General features: G+C 37.5%; 1 protein-coding gene across 1 annotated transcript in view; it reads right to left on the bottom strand.

Annotated features, from left to right (window-relative positions):
• TMEM47 (transmembrane protein 47) overlaps positions 1 to 20,589 on the bottom strand; it is a 29,193-nt gene that overhangs the window by 3,383 nt on the left and 5,221 nt on the right. Inside the window, exon 2 of the mRNA XM_027608816.2 lies at positions 9,360 to 9,500. Within this exon, the coding sequence (XP_027464617.1) occupies positions 9,360 to 9,500 (141 nt within the window). The remainder of the gene's footprint in view (positions 1 to 9,359; positions 9,501 to 20,589) is intronic.

Below are 20,589 nucleotides of genomic sequence, written 5' to 3'. Positions count from 1 at the left end.
GACATACATATATAAGCATCACTATTATGCAAGTAGTACTATAAGCTCAACAAAACAAAACCTGTAAATAGTTCCCTGCGAACAGTGACCCCAAATACCCGAAACCCTTGCTATTTATTTATGCTCTTGAGGAACTGAGGAATTCAAATTCATTTGTACTGATGAAAGTGGTCAAGCTCCATACCACGTAACTCAGCCGATGATTCTAGCAACTCCTACCATGATGTCTTTGCTTATATTCCTCTGATCAAAAACGATTTTCATTCCTTTCCTCTCATCCTTCAAAAGAGGCTCAAAAGTCATCTTTGTCAAGAAACCACATCCGATTAAACCTTTGTGTTAGATATAACAGACATTTATATATTTATTCTTCACCTACTTTCAAAAAAGAATGAAATCAATGAAGGCATAGGAGCTAATGGTACTGAAAACATCAGCTAATGCTGGCTACTACCATCGAGACAAAACTCAGCTCTTCGTTCTCAGCTAACTCTCGGTTCTTAAGTCAGTTGTCAGTCAGGGCTAAAGGGGAACTGTGATGAGTCATACCTGATTTGAAAAAAAAAAAAACAATTCATCAGGAAAGGGAAGGGTTGTTGTTTTTCTTATATATCTAAAATTAAAGTGGTCCTTATCCTGTTGATATTTCTATATGGGAGACACTGGATTACACAAGAGATGATGTCTTCCATTCAAAATCATAACTGCATATTGCATCTATTATATAATTTCTACTTTATTTCAATCAACTTAACTAGAATTTATGGGATGCATCTGCCTCATTCTCTACTACAGGACAGCTTCTACCCTCAAGAAACAATCTTAAAAAATCTGGGTACTATGTACTATGGGGCAGGGGTTGGCAAACTACCAAATCTGGTCCGCTGTTTGTTTTTGAAAATAAGTTTTCTTGGAACACAGCCAGGCTCGTTCACATACTGTCCGCATTACAACAGCAGAGGTTGGAGAGTTGCAAGAGAAACCATGCAGCTCACGAAGCCAGAAGTGCTTACTACCTGGCCCTTTATAAAAAAAAGTTTGCCAACCCCCTGATACATCAAGTAAAGGTTTAGTCAAAATGATTATGATTTAACTCATCTTAAAAATACTGTAAATTCCAAAAGTACAACAACAAATACACGAACAATTATGGAGACAAGAATAAAATTTGATATAGTAAAAAAAGATACAGTTTATTACATTTTTTAGAAAGAGCAGTAGGATGAACAGTGTGTTTAATTAAACTGGAGTTTTGTGCTGTAAAGTCTAGCCTCATCTATTCTCAGTACCTATAAAAGATCCTTATTACCAATATGATTGATGTTCCCAGAAAGTCTACATTAATGGTCCTCTCTCTAGCGTAAAATTGATGAACTCCAGAAAATTCATGAGGGTATGATTCCACAAAATCATTCCATTCTGTAAGGTTCTGACTAGGGGTCAAGTAACCTTTCTGGAGCCAGATGTAAGAATTTGAAACATTTTTGCCATGTAGCTCAACACTGCGCCTACCACACTTCCATACTATAGAGAGTGGATAGATCAATAGGTCCATATAAAAGGAGAATCTCTTGGCATCCAAAATGAACATCACACCTTGTTTATAGTTTAAAAGCCTTAGAAAATGTTTTAAGTCATTGTTAGGACAACTGACAGCTCATTATATAACCCACACTTCCTCTACTTCCAGCAAGTGCTAAATGTGTATTAATTAAAAAAAAAAAAGTCAGCTGGCTCTGTGACTTTGTGAGGGAAAGGGTGGTTTCATGTATTAAATGTCTTAAAACTAACAAGAAGTCAATTACTATCAACCACGAACTACAGAAAAACATTGCAAAGTTAGTAAGTAAGTTTAAAAGATAAAAAGGCAATTTCTCCTCAGGCTCTTATACTCTGGTCACTAGTCAAAGCATGACTGATCTTGCCAGTTGGTGACTGAAATATAAATGTGAAGTAGGAATAGTCATTCATTTACTCATTCGACAAATTCATTCACTCAATAAAAGTTTGAACCAAGTGGTACAGTTTAAGGCATGGGTAACAAAAGTCACTACCCTCACGAGGAGGCCGGCCATTAAGAAACAGACACAGAATATGGCAGGTATTGCCAAGAGACGTGAAAAATACAAGAACGCCAGAAAACCAGATAGAGGGATGCAGGCTGCTCTTTCAGATCAAAAGCTGGGGAAAGCCCCTTTAGGGGAGGAGTCATTTGAGGACAGACCTGAATAAAGAAAGTGAGGGGGGCAGGTCAATCGAATGGGGAGTGAGCAATCTGGGTGGAGCATGACGTGAGACGTGAGATGTGAGACGGAAGAGAGAAGCAGGCGCCCCCTCCGGGGATGGCCCTGTGAACCACGGGTGGGGGTCCGGATTTTCTTCTTAGTGTGATGGACAGATGCTAAAGGAGTTTGAGCAGAGAAGTAATAACTGATCTGAATTGTATTCTAGAAGGATTATATGGGTTCATTTCTGAAAGAGCCAGTCCCGAGGGTGAGTTGTTTACCTAGACTGCTTTTAATACTCATTTCAATGTGTTTTATTTAGCAAATATTTGGCCCCCATGGTATAATACAATGACATAATTTCCCTCTAGTGGAAAAGTGGAAATACAACTCCATTAGGCTCCACTGGCATATTCTCCTGAGCAGCTTTCTTAGAGATAAAGCTTTATTGTGTTCTGGCCAGATGAAAATTACCCTAAAACGCTTTATGCCTCTGCATTATTTTACTCTCTTTAGAATCAGTGACAGAAATGCATGTAATAGCAAAACTGAGAAAAAAACATACATAAGCCTGCATTTGTAAATAACTTTTTCCATTTAATAAAAATACACAGAGGCAGGTAAAAATGCCTCCTTGCCTTTTATAGATGCTGTGAAGGGAAAAACAAATAAACAAATACACAAACCGAGTCCAGAACTCAAGAAAACATATCACACTTACATTTCTACTTTACCACCAATCAGTGAAACATAATAGGCATCGGCTGTGGTATTCTCTATGCTCCACCTCAGAGGCAACGTTAGTGAAGTTGTGTAGCATTTTAGAATTTGAAGGGAATTGGAAGTTCATTTTATACCTCTCTCCACTCTTTTGAAAAGAGGCAACGAAACTAGTAACCATGAAATTGTGTGGAGAGAGGCATGACAAGAACTTACAGGTACTAATTTTTGTCTTATGTCTAGTTTTCTTTAAGGGGCTATTTTTCAGCGCTTTCAATGCTGACCCATTGAAAACATTCAATATTGAAATATTCAGTACTTTCATTTAAGGGGATATTTCAACAAAAACTTATTGGATGTTGACTGTGTGGCAGCTGAAAGGGATCAGACAGACAGGACATGGCCCTTGACCGGTCGTATTTCATACTCTATGGTGAAAACAGACACATAGATAATTATAAATGAATGTGTTCAACAGTAAGAGCAGAGGCATGTTCACTGATCCATTCATTACACGTTTTCTGAACTCTAACGATATCCCAAACACCATTTCTGCCTGGACAAAGAAGGGAGGGCTTCCGAGAGGAAGCACCATTTGAACTGGTTCTCGAAGGATGGACAGGACTTGGTCAGAAGACAAAAATGAAAAGACCTCTGGGAAAAAGCAGCAGCTTGTATAGAGCTTAGCAGTATAAGAGGGTGTACCTATAGAAAAGTCAGGAGGTTGGAATAAAGGGTACATTCCCATGGAAAGGTTTGGTTCAGACTATAAAAGGCTTATGTGTCATAAAAATAAGAGGCCAGTTTCTACAGGGAGACATCTCAGAGGCTATCTGAATTGTAGCTGCTGTTGGGTGCCCGACCCATATGCTCTCATCTTCATCACTCCAATACTTGTCAGCCTTACTTCCAACTGTCTGCAGCACCTGCACTTCTTTGCCTGACTTCTCCTCTGGCCACGAAAGCTACTTTGCCTGATTGTGGGGCAGGCCTGGTGCTCTGGGAAATGAACGCTGCCGGCTGCCCTGCATCGCCTCAGCCCTTACCAATGACTCTTCCGAATCTGGCTTCTAAATACCCCACTTCCCCTAGTCCTTCCAATGAAATAACTCTGAGGTGTGTGTTGTAAGCCGGTGTCCAGGACTTTTCCAGGAAGTTTAAGCTGTAGCTGCCTTCAGCAACAACTGGCTTGATAATGTCCTCTTTCTCTGTCTCACTTTTCCGTATCCGTGCTTTTGCCTCCCAGACTAAGTACTTGCACTTGTTTCCTTGTCTTAGGTTCCGCCTCTGGGGAAACCAAAGGGACAAGCGGCGAGACCAGATGTGTATTTGAGAACAACACCTCCTGCGTTTGTGTGCAAGACAGAACGTACGCAGGAGGGACTAGAGACAGGAGGCTCCTAGGAAGGAGGCCAGTCAATGCATGGGTACCTGTATGCAGTGATGACTGAGATGCCCCCAGTGGGAAAGAAAGAGGAGAGAAGGTGAAGAAAAGATGACAGAAGAAAAACGCAGTACCTGGATTCTAGGAAAGGGAAAGGAAGGAGTCACGTAGATATTTTAAGTCAGATATTACCATAAAAAAATAAAGTAGGGGAAGTTCCAACCTGGGAACGGAGATGTTCCACTACGCCCTCAACTGAGGCAGTAATGGTGGGTCATGAAAAGAAGCTACAGACTTAGAAGATAATTTAGAGACAGAATTGACAGGACTTACCAGACAAGTCTCTAAATACAGAATGTTTACAAAAAGAAAATGGTAATTTGGAGATTCATGAAAACATTTGCCCATGAAGGGTTAATATGAAGCGATCTTCTTTTCCTTTTGTTTTTTTTTTAAAGATTTTACTTATTTATTTGAGAGAGAGAGGGAGAGAGAGCATGAGCAGGGGGAGGGGCAGAGTGAGAGGGAGGGAGAGAGCAGCAGATTCCCTGTTGAGCGTCCGAGCCAGGGCTCGATCCCAGCACCCTGAGATCATGACCTGAGCTGAAGGCAGACGCTTCACTGACTGAGCCACCCAGGCGCCCCCTTCTTTTCCTTTTTAAATTTAATCTGTAACTACCAAGAGTTGTAGTACGTATGAAATTAATTATTGGCATTGATACGATAAATTGTTCTAGCCAAAGGGTAGTTTGATACTGATAAAGATCTGTGAATAGAATTCCTTTTTAGTTTGAAATCTAAGCTGGACACTGGTTTTTCTGCCAAAATCTAGACTCAAAATACCTCCAGTATTGTAAAGAGGGCTGCAAAATTCAAGCCTCTAATCAGAGAGAGCTCAGAGGTGGAAAGCAGTTGCAGGACCCTGGGGGAAAAACAATCACCATTCTGTACAAACATTCATTTACAGAAGACTTTTTGCAGATAGAACAGAAAGGAAGTATCATTAATAAAAATTAGTGGGGATTCTGTTATTTAAAATCTGAATTAGAAGACTGAGAATCTTCTGCAATTTGTACTAACGGCCTTTAAAAAATGGAAAAAAATCATCCTAAGTCCCAGTGGGGCATACAAAAGATCTGCAAAACCAGACAATACAAGAAGAGGACCTAGAAAGAGGCAGCTCCTTTAATTTCACCAACTCTTTAGTGAGAGCTAGATGCCAGTTACAGTCCCATCATATTTTACCTATCGTTGTCAGTTACACAATAAGAAACATGCTATAGTCCTCTGTATTGGAAAAGTGCACACTTTCATGATGCGCTATGATTCAGTCATGTTCCACTGATCAGTGTGGTCTTTATGGCCTCTCAAACTGCTTATTTCTTTCAGGTGTTGCCCCCAAGAGATGGAGTAACTGGAGTTACAGGGTGGACTCCAACTGTAGTACACAGTCGGCAGCTGATTTCAAAATTCAAGGCTGATTCTGCTCTTGTTTCTCTATGTGTTATACATACCCAAGTGAATATGGATTGAAACCCTGGCCCTGCAACTGACTAGCTGGATAACCCTGGGGAGTCACTTAACCTTTCTGAACTTATTTCTTCAGTGATAATATGGGGAAAATAAATACCCAATCTCAAGACTGCTGTATCAGAAATAGTATATGCTAAGTGTCTAGCAGTGTTACATGTGGTAGGTGCTCGATTAATTACTGTCAACCTTATTATTACAGATAGTATCTTATTCTGAAGTCCAGACTGCTAAGACCAGTGAGTGAGAGAGTTGTGGAACACGGGACAATGTTTTAGACAGGCTGTAGTGATGACAAGCTCTTAGCCCTTCTACTAACTATTCAGGTGGGTAACAAGCCACCCCCGCCCCCAAATTAGGGACTTCAGGGATAAAGGGAAGATGCAAAACCTTTAAAATATGTTTGGCTGCCTTTATGAGATTTGATCATCAGCTTTTAGTAAATACCCTTGGAGTATATAATCTAACACCAAGGCAGTACACCTACATACTAGAGGTGCCCCACATGTATTTGTTAAGTAAGTGAATGAAAACAAGAATAAATGAAAAAAAATCATTTTTGTAACTATCACTTTCTTGAGCTGTTTTGGTCGGAGCTTTGTGCTCACATGAAACTTGCTGCTTCATAAATTGTCAAAAGAGAAATGGTTTAAGAAAAATTATGCTAGAGTTAGCTAGTTGTTTACATGCCTGTTTTTCCCTGTCAAGTTACAAGCCACATGCCTTCGTCATCTTTCCAGCATTCATTCAACCGTCTATTGCGCATGGCGTTGTACCGGGCATAGCACATGGTGCTGAATTAATTAGGTAGTCCGGTGTAGAGATGTTTCCAAGTGGTAATGCTAGGTTTGTTTTGATTTTATGTACTGCATGTTTCAGCAGAAGAAAAGATTATTGCTGAAATACATAACAGTCTCTATGTGTCAACACCAAGATAAGGCTGGGTATTATTTGAAAAAAACATTTTGAGAAAAGAAGAGAAACACAGACTATTTTCAAGCAGACCAACATGAGCAAAAAGGGGAAATGGCTCCAAATACACATTTAGAATCACTAAACTGAATTACAAGTGAGACAGGCCAACCAAGAGAATAAGTATGTTTACTATGAAACAAGCAAAATAAACAGCCATGATTTTCACTAGCATTGTTTCAAGTGGGCAGATTTTCCAAATTTGTTCATCTTATGCCCAAATCAATAATGGATTATTATGTGTAATGAGTATCTTTTCCAGAAATCGGCTACAGGCAACTCCTTAATGGGTTTTGAGATGGGAGAGAGAAACCTTTTCATGACATGTTTCAAATAATGAGTTACGTTTTTACCTTGCTTATAAGCAGAGTGAACACTAAACTAATGGTTATTTCAAAAAAAAAGCTTCCATAAGCACAGTGTCAAAAGAGAATGAGTAAAATTAAATCTCAGCACATGTACATTTTAAAAATGTAGAAGCATAATGCTTGCTTTAGGTCTCAGCGGGTAGAATATGAATATATGAATATTACTGTAGGGATTCCTTTCATTATTTTATACTTCACTAATACTTGTAGTAGCTAGAGCTAAATTGGAATCTTTATTTTGACCAAATCTATTACCTCTAACTTATGTTCATTTACAATATGTTTTCTGTTACAACCAGTACTTATTTTCACATTTTCATAAATTTTGCTATACTTGGGAAAACATACAGAGCTTTTTTAGAAAGAACTAGAAACTCCTAGTTATTTTTCTAAGCATGTTTAAAATAGGTGCTATAAACAATGGATTTCTTTATAGATTCTGCACATGCTATTATGTGGTAAGTTAAAATCTAAATGAGACAGTAACTAGGTAGCACCGTAATACTGGATATTTATAAGAGAATGTCTAGAGTACCTCTATACCTTTGTAAAATCAGAAATATCTGAGTATTCTAAAGATTATTCAAAACATAATTCCAGTTTTAAGGAATGGTATATAATTTCAGAACAATTTATCAAAAAATTTTATTACAATTATCACTATGTTAATAAATCCTCACTGCAGAGACAAATTTATACTAAAATTAAAATATCTAAGTTATTTCATTCTAAGAATAGAAAGATCCATGATAAATCCATGAACCAAGATATAAACTAGAGAACTGTGATGGAATCGTTAGGAGAATCTTCATGTTGTACTAAATGATTCACGATAAAGATCTTTATTACATAGGAGAGCAACAAAAAAATGAATAGTATGGCCACTGCCTAAGATTTCAAACTATTTTTTGTAATAGTGTTTTCTCTTCTATTAGAAAGTATCTGTGGTGTTATTTAGCTAGTTTCATGGGTCTCTTAATGCCACGTTCAGTCTGTAAGAGGCACCTAATGAACAGCTGAATGAATGAATGAGTCAGTAGCGAATGAACCACTAGTTCAAAATTCAGTAGCCTCCCAGCCCTGGCTCTGCTGATAACTACTATAGAATTGTGAGCAAGTCACTTAAGAGATTTGACATAGATGTACTTCAGCCCTCTGGACCTTCCTTTTCATGACACCTACATATTCCAATCAGTCTTCGTGGGTATAAAAAATGAACACAAACAGCAGGGGGCAGCAGAATACTTCTGAGCTTATATTTTTAGATCAAACTACACTTCAAATCCTGAGAAATTTCATCTGTTCCCATCTTTAAACAGCTTTAAAAAAAAAAAAATCCATCTAATCCGAGAAGGCTCTGTCAGTGTCTTCATTATTGACAGTCACAGAGGCTTATTTTGCAGTCTTCAAATCAGATGTGACTGACAGGGTAAATTGAAGGCACCACAAGAATATTTCAATTGGAATCAAAACAATATATTCAAGGCTATTCTTATAGAAAATTAAAATACATTAAATAACGGACTGGGCTTTTAGTCTTGTAAAGCCCCTTTCTAAATAGTTCCCTGATTTTAGCAAAACCTCCACCTTACCTTGCTTCATGTTTTCATCCCAGCTGTGCGTGCTTCCTAGAATGATGGCTGTTAGATTAACGACTATGCCAGTGACCGCATACAACTGAATTGTCTGATGGTTCAAGTTATACATTATTATTTTTCATTATAAGCATGTTTGTTTCCAAACAGATTTAGACCTTTCAGCCTACATATATTGGAATTTTTTCCAGTTTCACATCAGAAAAAAATACTGTTGCCTTAAGGTCACCAAGGGGGCAATAAAAGGAGGGGAAAAAAACAATGTGAAGACGGTTGGTAAACACATCTGCTGCAATTCGTAAGGCAATAGCCCTGTCAAGAACTATTACTTACTCATGTTTTAGTTACAAGTTTAGAAATTGCCACTCTGCTCTGTGAAATGCTTAACATACTGAAAACCTGTAATACAACAAACCCTTAGTCAATTTACCTTAAAATATATCAAATGTCTCTCAATTTGTAGGTAATGCAGCAATCCCATACTGCTTTTGCATGTGAAGGGAGGGATGGTAGAAAGGTTGCTGCAGCTTGAATACCAGCTCAAACGTAATAAATACACATTTACCTGCTGCAAAAAGCATGACAGCAACAGGTCTGTAGAAGCGCCTTCGAGATCCCACGCAGATAGAAATCAAACCCACCAGGAATGCGATAAGAATGATGGCAGCACCGCCCAAGAGTAAAGCCAGAGTAGCAATCTGCCAATCTGCAAAGAAAAACAAGAAAGTATTGCTTTTAAGCAGTCAATCCTCCAAGAATCAACAGAATGATGTTCAGCAGCCTGCATCTAGCTGCAGCTAAATACACGGGATCTTACTGCATGCTAAACATCCTTTGGGAACTGAAATGTTTTGCAACAAAAATTACTATAAACATCCTAATTCAGAAAAGTCTCTTAGGCTAAGCTCAGCAGTGTTTTTAGACCAGGGGTTTGCCACCCTTTCCAAGGACTCTACTAAGCCTTCATGGTAAATTGGGTGTCCTTTCCATAACCTACTTTCATTATTATTGTTTTTTTCTATTGAGCTATAAAGTTCACAAACCTTAAATATGAAAGTCGAGAATATGATGAACTTTTCTATATATTCATACCCCCATATAACCACCACCCACATTAAGATATTGAACATTTTCGTCGCCGGGGTTCCCTCGTGCCCCTCCCCAGTCAGTAGTCACCCTCCCACCCAGGCTAGTAAGGGACATCTATCACCTCGGATTCATTTTTGCCTGTTCTTAAACTTTATGTAAATGGTCTGAACTCTTTTGTGTCTGGCTTTTAAATCTGTGATATTGATTTTGTGTCTGGCTTTTATGTCTCTGATATATACCCATGTTGTGTGGCAGTAACACATTCTTTATTTTTTTTTTTTTTGTGGTCCTTTCTTATAAAGCCTTCCTTCTCCGTACTGCACGCCCCAAAGAAACCAAGTTTTTATTTGCCAGTCTTTTCCTCCCCTTCTCTAAAACAACTCCTCCAGCAAAATGGCATTAGGAAAATTTGTTGCTGTTTGTTTTTCCCTCCTCTCTTTCATTTCATTCTAATCTCACTGTGGTATTTACCACAGGGATGGTTTGTGAAATTAAGTATTCCCAGGGAGCCAGAATGTACTCTAAATAGCTGCTGGCCCCCTTTCTTCATTCATATGTGGAAACAGCAAGCATATATTGACCACATGCTATGTACCGGTCTCTGTACACGGATACTTTGAGTCTCCCGTGTGCTGAGTGAAACGTAAACCTCACTGAAATGCATTTGTCATTTCCTATAAAGATATAGAAGTAGCATGACAGAAAATTGGCCCATTTCCCATCCCATGAGAAGAGGAGAATTTTCTCTAAGAAGCAGCAAAGTGAATATCTGAAAGCACTGTCCAGTTTAGGAAGCATCACAAAAAATGATACTGTGCAAAACATTCTTCATTGGGGGTCCTTTGGAAGTCCTAGGCTGCCTCTTCTGGCCCTTACTTTAATGTATGTGCAGAAAATGAAAATAGACTTTAATCCATGGTTAAACTGCAATGTAGTCTGATCCAAAGTTAAGAACTCATGATATTTTGATGCTGCACTTTGAAATTATCCCTCCAGAAAGCTTCCAAAGTGCACTCTTTTACCACTGTAGGATAAGGGATGAACGGAGGAACCTATAAAACCCTCGGATTTTCTTCTCTTCTTTATACTTATATTATCTCTGCCTCAAGTGTCCTCTTCTGGATTTATAACTGGCACTGAACTAGAACTTGCACTGCATTCAGGAAACAAACAAGGGGAAAACAGAAAAAATCCACACTTTTAAAATATAAAGGTGAATCGCAAGAAAGTGGAGAGCATTTTGTATGCCATTTGTAACAAAGCCATATAACTTCAAACAAAAGTATATCTGGCTTTCAACTAGAGTTTAAAAGGATAGCCATACTATGGATTTTTTTATTCCATAACAGCATGTAGCTTTGAATTTAAAAAAAACAAAAGAATAATCCTTACATTTGGAAGTCTCTAAATTTCTTTGAAAAAGTTTATACATAGCACAATTATTTTTCACTTTAACATAATAGAAATTCTTCTAAAACTTTTCAAGTTGAAATTTCTAAGTAAAATTTTCATTGTATCAAAATGGGGTACAAAAAAAAATCCATTCATCCATCAAATTCTTTAAGAGAGACTATGTTGAATACTTTCTAGTTGGACCATTATTTTTATAAAATGATTATTACTTTTAGCAACTTTCTCCAAATTACTTTAAATAAGAATTTTTACAGAATCAATTTTAAGTCAATATACAACTATTCACTCACTTAAAAAAAAATAAAAGATTGCTTTTCTGGTAAGCTTTCACACAGCCCAGTATATAAGCATAATGATTTGCCACAGATTTGAGTATTTCCACAGCCCAATATATATGCCACAGATTTGACTATTTCCACTTTTAACCCAAAATAAAAAAATGAATTTTGATCACTTTTCTCTACTTTAAATATCCTCAAAAAATAGTTAAAATACATGTATTTATTTGCATTTTGTAAAAACAAACTAAGACAAAAAAATTGGCAAAATTTTCCCATAAAGGGCCAGTCAGTATTTTCAGCTTTGTGGGTCATGGTCTGTGTTGCAACTACTCAACCTCTGCTGTGTAGTGTGAAAACAGCCATAGACAATATGTAAATGAATGAGCATGGCTGCGTCCCAATAAAACTTTATCTACAAAAGGGCTGGTTTTGACCCTCTGGCTAAAATTTACTGACCCTTGGCCTGTACTTTATGTACCATTTAAAAATGTTGAACTTTTTTCTATGTAAAGGTCTCTCAGACAGTAATAATTTCATAATAAAGTCAATTTGATAAATGAGTAATAAAGGAGTACAAAGTGATGCTTATCCAATTTAGCAACTGAAAAGTACAGAAAACCCAAATCTCCTTAAATTAGGAGATTTCCTTAAAATAGTAATACTTCATGTCATATGGAAAACCAATAAAATGCAATAGAAGCCACCAGGAGAATAACACTTAACTAAAAGGGACTAGAACCTAATTAGGAAGGGAACCTCTTACAGCATAGGAAGTAGTTCTAAAAAGTAAGTGAATACAACCAGTTCTGATTTTCTTTTTTTTTTTTTTTTTTTTAAGATTTACTTATTTATTTGAGGTGGGGGGCAGAGGGAGAGGGTGAGACCGTCTCAAGCAGACCCCGCGCTGAGCACGGAGCCTAATGCAGGGCTCCATCTCATGACCCTGAGATCAGGACCTGAGTCGAAACCAAGAGTCAGACGCTCAACGGACTGACCCACCCAGGCACTCCCTTATTTTCTTCTAAAAGTCTTGTATCTACTTTTAGTACTGAGGGTTGTGGCTAATGAAGGTCATCCTAGACATAAAGTCAAAAGGGCCGGTTACCAACATCACATTGTAATATTGCTACCCTTCCCTTTGGTCCTTAACCATAGATAATGCCTGTTCACACAGAGAAGCCATTTTATTTTATGAAGGTCTAGAATTGGGCCATGTCTGCCTCTGTCCTGGCCAGAAGCTGGGGCTTAGACTGAAGTATTGAGCCCATATCTCTGGTAGACTGTGCCAAGTTTTGAGATTGTTGTCATTATATCCATTTGGAGTGATTCACTCAGGCAGGTTGCCCAGGACCAAAGCTTTAACTCGTTGATCAGTTGAACAATCAGGAAGCCAAAAAAGTGGTTCGATAAGGCTACCATAGTCAGTGAGACCCAGGGCACTTTTCACGGTTCAGCACTAGGTACTCTGAAGCTGAGAACAGTGCTTGTGGCATCGTGCCTCTTTCAGGAAACAGTTAGAATCCACTCACCAGACAGTAGGGCAGGCGCCTGCCTTATGGGCGAGCTAAAGTCAGGGACCATGTAGATCAGCCTGATACCATTTCCTCTTCCTTGATGAACAAGACTAGAATACGGAGAATTTTTTTAAAAAGTGAAAAATAGTTTTATAGATACCTAGTAATAGCCATTAACACAATATACACTGGGCTTCATGTATACACATATACTTCCTTATCTACCAAATGTAGATTTAACAAAATATACATAAAAATGTTTTGTTATATACTATAGAACTTGAACAATTTTATGGTAATATTACAATAAATGACCAGAAAACTTGTCTCTACACTAATGGTTTTTCCATTAGAAGGTTTGCATGCCACAAATACTCGCTATCCCATATGCAGTGTTTGCAAAACAAATTAAAATGTCATAAAATTCTCAATTTTCAGCCCCACTTCTTAAAATAAAATCATCTATTTTAAGTTCTCATAATTGGTTAATTTCTACATCAATCTTAGTTCCACAGTTTTATAGCCCTCACAGTATTTAGTCAGATGAAGTGTTAAGAGTCCTTAGAGATTTATTACTCTGCATTAGTTTTACACATTTCTATAAATGATAAACTGACACCGTAGCGGAGCAGTGAACATAAACCAGCTCTGCAGAACATCAATGGCCACGGTGCTATTTTACAAACTGCAGTGCTCTGCACAATTAAAACTGGTCATTGTTCAATGTCAGGCCAGTTGATTTGGAAATCTGAGTTTGGTTTCCAAGAGCTCTGAAAACAAGTGATAATCAGTTTCGATGAAAAAATGTACATCCTTGGTCCATGAGCCAGGGAGGACTCAAATGGGCTGCAAAGAATGTTTTGGATCTGGAACTCACACCTGAAATGAGGCTGCTGTAGTAGTACATGGCAGGTTCTGCTTAAGAGTATAGCAGTTCCCCCTTAACTGCAGTTTCACTTTCCATGCTTTCAGTTATCTGCGATCAAACGCAGTCCAGTCTGGAAGCACAGGATCCTCCTGACGGATCAACAGAAGGTCAATAGTAGTAGCCTAAGGCTTCGTCACAATGCCTCTATCAGTCACCTCACTTCGTTTCATCATGTAGTCATTTTATCATCTCACATCATCCCAAGAAGGATTAGAATAGCACAATATAATATTCCGAGAGATCACATTTACATAACTTTTATTATAGTATATTGTTATAACTCTTCTATTTTATAATCTTATTGTTGTTAATCTCTTACTGTGCCTAATTTAAAAATTAAACTTTATCACAGGTATGTGTGAATAGGAAAAAACATAGTATATATAGGGTTCAGTACGACCCAGTTTCAGGCATCCACCGGGGGGTCTTGGAATATATCCCCCATAGATATGGTGGTGGGGGGAACCACTGTATTTTGGCAGAACTGACACTGGCACACAGAAGGCACTGAAAGTGCACCTATGGAAGCCAAGGCTCAGGGTAAGTGTGTGCTTCTCTATCTACTAGTGCTTTCTCTAAGGAAAAAAAAAAAAAAAAAAAACAGGAATGAATATAATGAATACATATAATGTTATACTTTCCCCTGCAGTTACAGAATCAAAATTGGGCAGTCCTTATAACATCAAGTCCAGCATTAATATGCAACTCAGTAACTAAATTCAAATCCTCTTTCAAGGTATTTTTATTAGCTGGCGCCAGAGTTTCCAATGTTTATAAATGCTTTAGTAATCTGCAGAATTGTGCTGACTTACTTTACAGTCTAATACATGAGACTGGTCTGAAATTGCCACTGCATTACGAAAATTCTATGAGCCACATCATAACTGCCAAATTGGAAATTCACATTCCTTTAGGGAATTCGTAGTCAAAGTTTACTTCCAATTTTCAGGAAAGGCAAAATCTTAATGACAATACACTTTCCACACTTTTAAGCCAAGGTCAAATGCACCACACCAGTGCCTAAAGCTTTCCTCCACCCACCTCTTTTCCAAAACCTTTTAACTTGTCAAACCCTGGCTAATTTATTTACCTCTGTAGGTACTGTTTATATGCTGAAATTAGTTCTACTGTATGTAAATCCCTGTGCACACAATTGCCACTTCTTCTAGGAAATTAGATAAAATTAAAAAGCAATGAAGAAACAGATTTTTAGCCTTAGAAATTCAACTCCCACAATTTGGGTGGGTAGTATTTTCCTAAATGTATTTTAATGTTTTAATACGAGAGTATCACTGTTCTAGAATTCTCATCACAAATTAAAATATTGATTTTTAATTAACTTTTATAATCACATTCAAATTTGCCAGTCACTTTTATTTTTACCTTTGAATTCCCTAAAAGACAGCTGTATTAACCAAAATGATATCCATAACTGCAATTAAAATAATTTACTGTTCCACCTTGAAGAGGTGACAGGGTGAAGAGGTTTCCTATCATCTTGACACCACCTCACAGGTCATCCTTAAACCCTCCCTAACTCACCCACATAAGCTGGATCATTTCACTCATCCTCAGAACACCTTCAGTTCTTCCAAATACTTTTAATTCACTTGTTGGGCATATGTAGAACAAAATACTTAAATTTATTTTAATTATATTGGTGAGAACTCAAAGCAAACTCAGTATTGCCAATTCCATTTTATCATCAGGAATGGGAAATACTGGGATGGTTTATATTTGTTGAGGGGAGAACAAGCTCCAGTTAGAGAGTAACTTTTTCAAACCCAAGTTCTCCAACACACCCACCTCTTCACAGAAGACCAAGCTTTTTTCCTGCCTAGCTCATTTCATTAGAAATTATGGCACTGAATTATTTTCATCAACTGTAATTTAGGAATTTGAGATGAATACTTCCGGGTTTGGCCAGTAAGTCCATATCCGCGTGTATGAAGAATGAATCAAAATGGTGCTGTTATTTTGTGTAAAAGGAAGGTAACTAGACTTAATAGCGAGAATATTTCCAGAGGTACCAAATGATACACTTCACTTTTTTAGACCACGTCTAATATCATGTCTTTTCAATCAACTAATATCAAATCTAACAGTCTTCATGTGCAAACAAATATTTAAAGCAAGTAACTATGTATCTTTTACAAAATGACAATATAGACACTGTACACTGTGCTGCACAAAGTGAAATGGAATATTAGAGAAGCACCTACCTTGTTAAACAAGTTGCAATAATACAACTTAGAGTCCTACTCTTCAGGCCAATTTATGGATAAAAAATGTGTCAAAAGTGCAGTGCCGTCCTGCCTTTAAGCACATATATGATACTAGCAAACCATGCAAATAAGTGATGCAACAACTCTAATAACCAAAATGTAGGTCAATTTTGCCAAAATTCTAGAACATTCTGGTTGTCCAAAAGTACCAGACAGGTTATTAATTTTCAATCCATGACAATTTCATTCCAGCCTTTTGAATTATTTTGTGTGGTGTTAGAAGAATACACATCTCTTTTTCTTTAATAAAGCAAGGGTTGTTTTACCTGCTTCACAGGATTCTATCTTAGAAAATTTGGTGAAAATGCAATTTATCATCCAAATACCATAATATGGTATCTCCCCCCCCACAAATAAGACCGTTATATACAGTGCTTAGCAAAGAGCCCTGCTTTTAGAGCATGTTGCAGAATTTAGACAAAAAAAAAAAAAAAAAAAAAGACCATCACCGCTAATGATGGCTGTTTCCTACCACGTACTATGTTAGAAAGCTTTCGTTAGCATTTGATGGTAACTAATATTATCTAAAGGGTACAGGTATTTCTCAGTAGTAATTTCTAATCATACTATTTCCATAAAGTTGTGATGAGTTTGTTACACTGAACATTGTTTCTTCCCCACTCTTAGGGAAAAAAACCTAAGGTTACAATTTAGAAAACATGGTTATCTGGAAAAGCAGGGAGAAGAAAACCCACACCAGGACTAGGAGTGGGTGACCTTCCTCTATTCAACTAAAAATCTTCTGTGATGGGTTTAGAGTAGCTAATAATAATCAAAGGGTAGACGAAAGACAGCCAGTCACCCACGATCCGTATTGAGATACCCTCTTAGTAAATATGGGGGGGATAAAACTGGCAAGATAGCAGTTCCCTGTTAGCAAACTTCTTTAGATGAGATCTCTTCTATCCCCCTGCAGAATTTAAACTTTTATTTCCTCCTTTACATTACTTTGTACATTTATATGACTTGTTTAAAAGCAAGTGTTTCATTCATCACCTTGCTGTCCCTAACCAGCACAGTGCTGGCACACAAACTAGCTAATTCTGTACCAGGATAATGCCTACGTCCTGCTATGAGGTCAATGAGTATGTTTTAATGAAATTAACTACTTGGGCACACGTGAGAAGACAGGAAAGGGGAAAGGTCATTTCTCTCTTTAAGTCACCTAGTGGTGCTAGGAATAGACACCAGGTTGCATTCACAAAGTACTATGGCAACATTTTGATGAACTTTTGGTTTAGGGACCTTAAAACACAAGAGCAATAAAACCCCCTTTGATGGAAATTTGAGTTCTTTTGTGGGTGTGCCTTTTTACACATTGATGATATGTCACTCATGGGTCCTAGCTTCTACGTTTAAACATCTTTTTGCTAATAAACATATATTTTGGAAAGAGAATCAATAGGTGACATTATGTTGAAACATGGCTCATTAAACTATCATTTAAAAATCTCCCAATAGTTAATATAAGCTGCTAGAGACAAAAATGCTCTAGGTATTTTTCCTTGGTTCTTTGGGAACCATGGATGCCTCGTTTTTTATTTTTTGCTTTGTTTTGTTTTTTAATGGGAGTCTTTAGGCAAGAAGACTACAACAGAATAGAAAATTGATGGTCTACTAGTGTCTCAAAATCCCAGACAAATATAGAAGCAAAAAAGGGCAAGGAAAGGTGTCCTTGTCTAATTTTCAAGGGAGATGATCCAATACTTTGAAAAGACTGGTAAGATTTAACTGCCAGTACCTTTGACATATAAGGATGAAATTCTGCTTAAGGAAACATCAGTCTCTTTTGAGAAATAAATGTAATAAAAAAAAAAAAGCCAGGATGCAGTAATAACTTGATCTAGTGAAATTTATATTCATTTAATCAATTTAAAAAACTTAAATGGATGCCTTCCACATACTTGCAATTATGATTCAACTTAAAATTAAACAGATGTTTTAAAGCATGCTATCATGGCAAAACTTAAAAAGAAGTTTTGTTGATTTCTAAGGACTAGTCATGCCAACAATGGTGATTTGATGATAGAAAACATCTAAAACTTCACAGACTTACTGACATATGAGTCTATCTGAAGATCGTAAATTCTATGTGAAATCAAATCTTGGATGATTATAAAAAAGTAGACATCTATTTCATGTGTAGTACTTAACCTCTGCATCCAAAGTTCCATACATGAGAGTACTCAACAAACCTTCAAACACCAAAAGATAGTTAGTTACCTGCAATGTGACAGGAAAGCTTGAAAACGCACCCTGCAAAAATAGTTCAGCCAAGTACAATTCCTATTGAGTCACTACCATTGCATCTTCCTCATTTTTTCTTATCCACTCAAGAAATCTGCCTGGGCAGGAATACTTTTAAAATCTTTTCTACCCCAAATGTGCTATGATTCTGCAATTCAATATATGGGCAATTGTCAGGAAAAAAAATTTGTTATTATTAAGGGAAAAATAAGCAAACAAAAAATAATTCTGCAACTCCAACACCTTTCTAGCACTACAAAACTTGGCTCCTGTCTGAAATTTTAACATTTTAGTGTTCGTGTACAAAGCATCTATCTCCTCAGACTCATACAGAACTTTCTTAAAAAAAAAAAACAAAAAAACAACTAAAATTTTATCAGCAACACGAAGTAGCATATTAGACCCCAGATTCTTAATCAGTTTGAGCCTTGGTCATTTGAGAGTACAAACCAAAATGGCTTAAGGTCACCTACAGAGAGTGGTATAAGTTCTCCGTTTGTAGACAGGTTAGGTTTTTGAGTTCATTTGATTCCAAATCCAAAGTAACCCCATACAAGTGACCGATCATTAAAACCATGTGTTAAGGGCAGTTTGTGCCCAAGCCAAATTTTACTTATATAATTGACTCAAAGTTCTTTTTTTTTAATTAAGATTTTATTTATTTCTTTATCTGAGAGAGAGAGTGAGCGAGCACAAGCAGGGGGAGCGGCAGAGGGAGGAGAAGCAGGCTCCTCGTTCCCAGGACCCCAGGATCATGACTTGAGCCGAAGGCACCCAGGTGCCCCTGATTCAAAATTCTTAAAGAAAGTAGCTATGTAGTTGTCTTTGTTCTTCAGAGGCAATAAAGTAAGAAAGCAGATTGGCAGCTAGACTCCAGTGTCAGACTCTATGCCTCAAAAGTGGCCCAACAGCATCTCCCATCTTACATGTTCTTCTATAATGGGACCTTGCTGTTGCTCCATCAAGAGGTGGAGTCCAAATTCCTTCCCTGGAATCTGGGCTTCCATATGGCTCCTCTGTGATTTTCCAGGCTAGTTAAGACAGAGACTGGTTCTCTTACAACCCTCTTTCTGGGAAAAACCACTTATCCTGTAATAAGTTCCACTACCCTGGGACCACCATGCCAGTAAGGCCAGTCCCAGCGGACTCCAGTCTCCCAGCCATTTCCACCAAGGTGCCAAACCCAGTGAAACCATTGGAAGAAGATCCTGCAGTTCCAGATGTTCCAGTCCCCAGCCATTCAAGTCACCCTCAGACATCCTGGAGCCCCAGATAAACCATCCTCATTATGCCCTATCTGAATTCTTGATCCACAGAAGTCAAGAGCATAATAAAATGATTGTTGTTTTGTACCCCTAACTTTTGAAGTGGTTTGTTTCCCAGCATTACTAACTGGTACTCTCTTGGAAAAAATGTCTCTATCACCGACTGAAAACCTGGCAAACTTAAAAAATGCCTGGTCTCTTCAGTAACATATAGGGATAACATTAGCTACCTTGCAAGTTTACTGTGACATTGGGAATAATGGAGATGTCTGCCCTGTAATAGTACTAACAAAAGGGTAGCTATTAGATAATAGTTTTGTGATCCTGATCTACCAAGAGCATAGTTAAATGCTTGGTAATACATAGCAAAATTTAAATTTGAAACTCACAGCATACTTCATTATTCAATGCAAAGAGTTTACCTTTTAAGGGTGGTGGGGTGAGTCCTCAATTATCCAAAAAAAAAAATCACTTTGGGCTTGTTTTTCTGCATATATAATAAGGAAGAGGAATATAAGGAAACAACCCTAATGAGCAGGTACTTTTATATATTTAATTTTAATGACAAACCATTTGAAGCCATTAAATTGTATGAGGTCACGTGAATGGTAAGTGGCCAAGTTCAGGGCAATTTGAATCTAAAGCCTCCTGTATTCTCAACACTACTCTGCCCTCCTACAGGATTACATTATAATTTAGCATAATTCATATAGAAATTTACTGTGGTATTTAGATAGTGTATTCCAGGGACTTATTTTGAAGCATCTACAGTC

Source organism: Zalophus californianus, chromosome X, assembly GCF_009762305.2.
Source record: "Zalophus californianus isolate mZalCal1 chromosome X, mZalCal1.pri.v2, whole genome shotgun sequence".
In the NCBI taxonomy this organism is placed as follows: Eukaryota; Metazoa; Chordata; class Mammalia; order Carnivora; family Otariidae; genus Zalophus; species Zalophus californianus.
Note: the sequence above shows the minus strand (reverse complement) of the source record. Positions and strands in the feature narration are given on the sequence as shown.